This window comes from Camelina sativa, chromosome 19 (assembly GCF_000633955.1).
Source record: "Camelina sativa cultivar DH55 chromosome 19, Cs, whole genome shotgun sequence".
Taxonomy (NCBI): Eukaryota; Viridiplantae; Streptophyta; class Magnoliopsida; order Brassicales; family Brassicaceae; genus Camelina; species Camelina sativa.
Window position 1 is genome coordinate 6,962,941 of NC_025703.1, and position 4,253 is coordinate 6,967,193.

The following is a 4,253-nucleotide window of genomic DNA, read 5'->3' on the forward strand; positions in this document are numbered from 1 at the left end:
TTAAGTCGTGAAACAAACTTTCATTAACACAACCATGTCTTGAGAGCAAAAGAAGGAAATCGTTAACTGTTACAATTTGGACTCAGTGGTGAACTCTGATGCATAAGCAAATAACAAACAGGTCGCCCATTAGATACACTCAATTGCTCAGCAACAGTCCTCAAGACTTAAAATTCAAGCTTATGTGATTACAGTTTATCCTCAATTCTCAGGGATTACAGAAGCAGGACTAGCCAGAAAATCAAACAGAACGTACGAGCACAATCCACCAGGTTAAGAAGAAAGCAAACGCAATGCGATCAAACCTAAAAACAAGAACATTACACATAACCTATGCTTAAATGAACACCTGATTTTGATCGGGTTTACAAAAAAAAAACGAAAGAGTAATAAAAACAATACGATGCGAGACGAGAACACAGATCCAGGGAGAGAAAGAGTATGAGATTTAAGATAAACCTTATTGAAGAAGATTTGACCACTAGAAAGTGCGATGTAGAGTAAAATGTAAGCATAGGTCACGAATTCATCTCTCATAAAGCCTTTGCTCCGATCCGCCATTGAAACTAATAATTATAAATCTCCGATTAACGAAAACGTTTTCCCCTCTGTTTCTTCTTTTTCACTTTTCTGATTACTTTGTGTTCTTCTTTCGTCTTCACCTTCACTGAGTGTGTATGTATATATATTTCACTTTTCAATCATCTCAAATCTCAAACAAATCAGCTAAAATAAGAGAGACGATGACGACGACGACGTTGTTTGTTTTGCATATTTATGGGCTTTTTTCCTTACCACATTTAAAGCGGCTCAATAGTTTTGGGCTTTTATGCTTCAAATTAGGCCCATAAATCCTGCTCTTCTTACGCTTCACACTATTTGGTGTTGTTCTGTGTTGTCGTCTATCATCAGTTTCATCATCCATATTTGGATTTATGTAGCTCTTTAACAAAAAAGAAAGAAAAAAACAATTTGGTTTGTGAAATTATTATTATTTTTCCTCGAGAACGTGAACGATAATACTTAAGAAAATCTAAGGAACACACAAGTTGCTTGTGTGGATTAGACACAACCCATCCTGATCTTTGTCTGTATCTCCTCAACGATTCTTCACCTCCAGCTTCTCATCCTATCAAAGATATATATTATTAACACTTGAACCAAAATAGAAAAGTTAGGATATATATGATATAAGCTTTCAATCAACTCCCTTCATCTCTCCAGAGAGCTTCATTCCCACCAAGGTGTGTGTGTTGTGAGATTATATGTTTCAAGACCAAACAGAGACGCTGTGTTTTGAATTCTTGAGATTACAATAGTTGTTATGACAGTCTGAAACTCTGAATTACACAAAAAGGTGACTAACTTCAGGCCTTTTTAACTCTTTTTGACAGAGACAAGCATCGTCGGAAGATGGAGATCACAAACGTTACCGAGTATGACGCCATCGCAAAGCAGAAGTTGCCTAAGATGGTTTACGACTACTATGCGTCTGGTGCAGAGGACCAATGGACTCTTCAAGAGAACAGAAACGCTTTTGCAAGGATCCTGTGAGTTTTTTTTTTTTTTTTTGTTATGATAAGATTATATACACTTTTTATTGTTGTTGGTTTTTACAAGAGATGTGATTTGATATGCATACCTTTGGCTTTGGGATGATTTAATAGCTTCCGGCCTCGGATTTTGATTGATGTGAACAAAATTGATATGGCAACAACCGTCTTGGGGTTTAAAATCTCCATGCCGATCATGGTTGCTCCTACTGCCATGCAAAAGATGGCTCACCCTGATGGTAAATAAACGTTTGCTTTTTTTCCCTGAAACATTATGTAGAAACCGAGTCATTGTATAGAGTGAAAACTAGCTTTTGTATCACTAGAGACAAAGACTAAATCATGTTCCTAATGGAAACTGATTCAGGGGAATATGCTACGGCCAGAGCTGCGTCTGCTGCTGGAACTATCATGGTATGTTATTCTATTGTCACGAATGGTTTCATCGAAAAGAAGATTTTTAACCTTCTCGGTGTTTAGAGCTTCTTAGTCCACAATTCATGCATACCAATGTCTCTGAGTTGTGATAATTTCTTCCATGATATTTCAGACACTGTCTTCATGGGCTACTTCTAGTGTTGAGGAAGTTGCTTCCACAGGGCCAGGGATCCGATTCTTCCAGCTCTATGTAAGTAATCTAAGTCGCTTGATAAACAATCCTGATATATCTGGTCACACTTGATGATGGCTCATACGTTATGATTGTTCCGAGTAGGTATACAAGAATAGAAAGGTGGTTGAACAGCTCGTGAGAAGAGCCGAGAAAGCTGGGTTCAAAGCCATTGCTCTCACTGTAGACACCCCAAGGCTAGGTCGCAGAGAGTCTGATATCAAGAACAGGTAAAGCCGCATCAATGGAAATGTAATAAAGAGTTGATTAACTAGACTCGAACATGCAAACATAAGCTAAATAAATCTTAGACTGATTAACGATGGTGTGTTCTTCTATTACAGATTCACTTTGCCTTCAAACCTGACATTGAAGAACTTTGAAGGTCTTGACCTTGGAAAGATGGACGAGGCAAGAATTGATCCGATAGTATCCATAACTTTATTTTGAAAAGTGGCGATGATCCACTCAAAAATTTGTTCTAAAGCATACTGTTTTGTTTCCTGATTATGTTCCTAAACTTGTTATGTTTCCACCTGCAGGCCAATGACTCTGGTTTGGCTTCATATGTTGCTGGTCAAATTGACCGTACCTTGAGCTGGAAGGTAAGAGAACATAACAAATTATCAGATAACACAGCAAAACCAAGTAGTTGGAAACAAAAACATGATTCAGATTACTCTAAATTTTTCATCTACAGGATGTCCAGTGGCTCCAGACAATCACCAAATTGCCAATTCTTGTCAAGGGTGTTCTAACAGGAGAGGATGGTGAGTTACCATCTGACAAACAAATGTTAACAACACGTAAGTTTCATAGGAATACCTACCTGACAAGGTCAACTATTATTTTCACCATGCAGCAAGGATAGCGATTCAAGCTGGAGCCGCAGGGATCATTGTGTCAAACCATGGAGCTCGTCAGCTTGACTATGTCCCAGCCACAATCTCAGCCCTTGAAGAGGTAGATCATTCTCAACTACAAGCATCAATCTTTGTTCTCAAGAAAGTCTTTTGTCCAACAATTTCAGTTCTGTTCTCTTGTGTTCAGGTTGTCAAAGCGACACAAGGACGAGTTCCTGTCTTCTTGGATGGTGGTGTTAGACGTGGCACAGATGTCTTCAAGGCACTTGCACTTGGAGCCTCAGGGATATTTGTAAGCATCATATTTTCTGTTCACCTGAAAGCCAACTTGAAACCATTGACAGTAATAACACAGTATTTATAATACCCTCAATCTATAGATTGGAAGACCAGTGGTATTCGCACTAGCTGCTGAAGGAGAAGCTGGAGTCAGAAAGGTGCTTCAAATGTTACGAGATGAGTTCGAGCTAACCATGGCACTAAGTGGGTGCCGGTCTCTCAGTGAAATCACCCGCAACCATATTGTCACCGAATGGGATACTCCACGCCATTTGCCAAGGTTATAGAGAGAGACAAAAGAAAACAACAACACAGAGCATGTAATGTCTAAACCTATTCATATTCTGATTGATCACATGGCTTTTTACTCTGTCTTTTTTTCCTTTTTTTAAAAAGAAATGTATTTTTCTCCCTATATCGAATCACAAACGATGCCTAGAGATTCTCTGTAATGCTATTTGGCTACTTCTACCTTCAGTCCATTCTTCTTGCTTGTACAATAAATGTTGTTTCTAAGCTATCCATGTATTCTATGATCTGATAGACACTAGCATAGTCCTATCTTACATTGCTCAGAAACCTCCCACCCACGCAATTCAATCTGTGACACATACTAACAGCAACCAGAACCTTACGAAAGCTAGCAATGAATACAGATCCAGCAAAGGATAGAGGTTTATAACAATCAAATGATCAAATCATATACCTCATTGAAGAAGATTCGCCTCAGCTCCTCTCTGGCTGCTCTCTGTTCTCTCTAAGGTGGTGACTGGTTCTCCCGCTACCTCCCGCAAACGCTGCGTTTGCGGGTGGTAGCGGTTGCTAGCGATTGGAACCAATCACACAAATCGCTCCCAGTCGCTCCAAATCGCTTCCAATCGCTTCAAACCATTGAATTTCAAAAGCTGTCTCCCGCAAGCGTTTGCGGTTGCGGGCGATTGCGATTGA

At 39.4% G+C, this 4,253-nt stretch overlaps 1 protein-coding gene across 2 annotated transcripts; it reads left to right on the plus strand.

Annotated features, from left to right (window-relative positions):
* On the plus strand, positions 1,133-3,825 carry LOC104765256 (peroxisomal (S)-2-hydroxy-acid oxidase GLO2). 2 transcript variants are annotated; one of them, XM_010488942.1, is made up of 12 exons: positions 1,133-1,244; positions 1,395-1,550; positions 1,668-1,792; positions 1,921-1,967; positions 2,104-2,181; positions 2,269-2,393; positions 2,508-2,574; positions 2,706-2,768; positions 2,864-2,933; positions 3,026-3,126; positions 3,214-3,318; positions 3,407-3,825. In XM_010488942.1, exons 2-12 carry the CDS (start codon positions 1,414-1,416, stop codon positions 3,590-3,592), a joined length of 1,104 nt encoding a protein of 367 aa, XP_010487244.1. In that variant the 5' UTR covers positions 1,133-1,244; positions 1,395-1,413; the 3' UTR covers positions 3,593-3,825. The 2 variants fall into 2 exon arrangements, with proteins under 2 accessions (XP_010487244.1, XP_010487245.1); XM_010488943.1 differs by lacking the exon at positions 1,133-1,244 and having other exon boundaries at positions 1,439-1,554.